Here is a 1588-nt window from a genome sequence, read left to right on the forward strand (position 1 = left end):
TGAAGGTACCTCTTTGGGTTCAAAAAGCAAGCATACTGAGACAGACAGACAGACAGACAGAGAGACAGAGACAGAGAGACAGAGAGAGAGAGAGAGACAGAGACAGAGAGAGAAACTGTATTACCTAGTTGTATGACCTGGCCTCAGAAATCAGTGTCCCTTCTGCTGCATTCTAGAGATTAGAAGTGAGTCCTTCAGCCAGCCCATGTTCAAGAATAACGGAACTAGATTTCACCTCTTGAGGGAAGAGTGGTGAATAATTCACTGGCATGTTTGAAAAGTACCACAGTGGGCCCCTTACCAAGGTGTGCTGGCAAAGAAATGGGACATATGTAAAAGTGGGCAGGTGGTGAGAGGGTGTGTTGACCCAGGTGGATAGGTGGTAGGTGTGTCACTCATTCAGGTGGAGAATATCAGGCAAGAGATGGATCTTGAGATCTCAAGTCTGTTCTGGGTGTGGTGGCTAGGAGATGTTTATTGGCGAGCAAAATGGAGAAACAGAGCAGACTCCCAGGAGATGCCGGCCTGGAGCAGAGGAAGAGTTCAGGCCAGAAGTGCCACCTTGGGAGTCACTGTCACAGAGATGGTGTCTGAAGCTTCAAGACTGGAGGTCACCAAGGATGAGAATGGGTAGGGATGAAGGAAGGGTCAAGGCTGGGAGGAGGAGAGCACAGCCTTCCTGACCGCTGACACTGTGGCCCCTGTCTTAGCCATGTATGAACAAAGTCTGACTGGCCTGAAGAGTGAGGAGGTGGGGAGCCCATCCTACTCAGCTCTTGAGAAGCATGGCTGTGACGACAGTGGGGCGGGGGTGTTTAATGTTCTCTTGGGCGATCCTGGGACATACAGGAAAGCAGGAGAATTGGTGGCTCCAGAGCACTTGGGCCTTGGATGGAGTCAGGAAGGCTCCCCTGACCCAGGAGAGAAAGCAGGGAATAGGGGGATAGGGGCAGCGGGGTTGCGGTTTGGTTATGAGCAAAGGGAGCTTCCTGTCTGCGCCCTCATTTCCTCCAAGAGGCAGAGACCTGGTCTCCAAAGGGAGTTGAAGGCTCGGAGGGGAAGACCTGTGGGATCATCGGGTTGCGGATGGTTTGGGCCTCGTTTAAGGTTGGAGCCCAGCAGTTTTGGGGCCAGGAGACTGCGCAGTTTGAACAGGTTTCTCCAGACTTGTTCGTCCGCTTCGGCAGGACCCCGAAGGGGACAAGGAGCAACTCTGGACACTATGGCTAAAGGAGGAGGGCATCCAGGGTCTGGCCAGGAGGCACCGCTGCGCTCAGGGTCGGGGCGTTCCCTGGACGGCAGCCCCAGTGACAAGGCGAGGACCGCCAGGCCCCGCGGGCCGTGGGAGGCGCCCTCCACACTTTTCCAGCGGCGTCTCCCTGGCCCGACAGGAGGGCGCACGCGGGACACATGGATTCCTGCGAGCCCCCTCCCCGTGGCCCGGCCAACCCCCGGGCGCGGATGCGGAGCAGGATTTCCCGCCGCCACGGTCGGGGATTAGCACGCTCCGACCGCACCGCAGGATTAGCCCGCGTGGACCCGCGCCCGGCCCGGGGATTACGGCGCGCTCCCCCCCGACGTATATATT

At 57.3% G+C, this 1588-nt stretch overlaps 1 protein-coding gene across 1 annotated transcript in view; it reads left to right on the forward strand.

The window, feature by feature from the left end:
- The first annotated feature begins 517 nt into the window (after window positions 1–517).
- Window positions 518–1588, forward strand: part of GSC2 (goosecoid homeobox 2) — a 2340-nt gene continuing 1269 nt past the window's right edge. Inside the window, exon 1 of the mRNA XM_006908715.2 lies at window positions 518–630. Coding sequence (XP_006908777.2) covers window positions 518–630 — 113 coding nt within the window. The remainder of the gene's footprint in view (window positions 631–1588) is intronic.

The sequence above is a fragment of the Pteropus alecto genome, unplaced genomic scaffold (assembly GCF_000325575.1).
Source record: "Pteropus alecto unplaced genomic scaffold, ASM32557v1 scaffold113, whole genome shotgun sequence".
Lineage (NCBI taxonomy): Eukaryota > Metazoa > Chordata > Mammalia > Chiroptera > Pteropodidae > Pteropus > Pteropus alecto.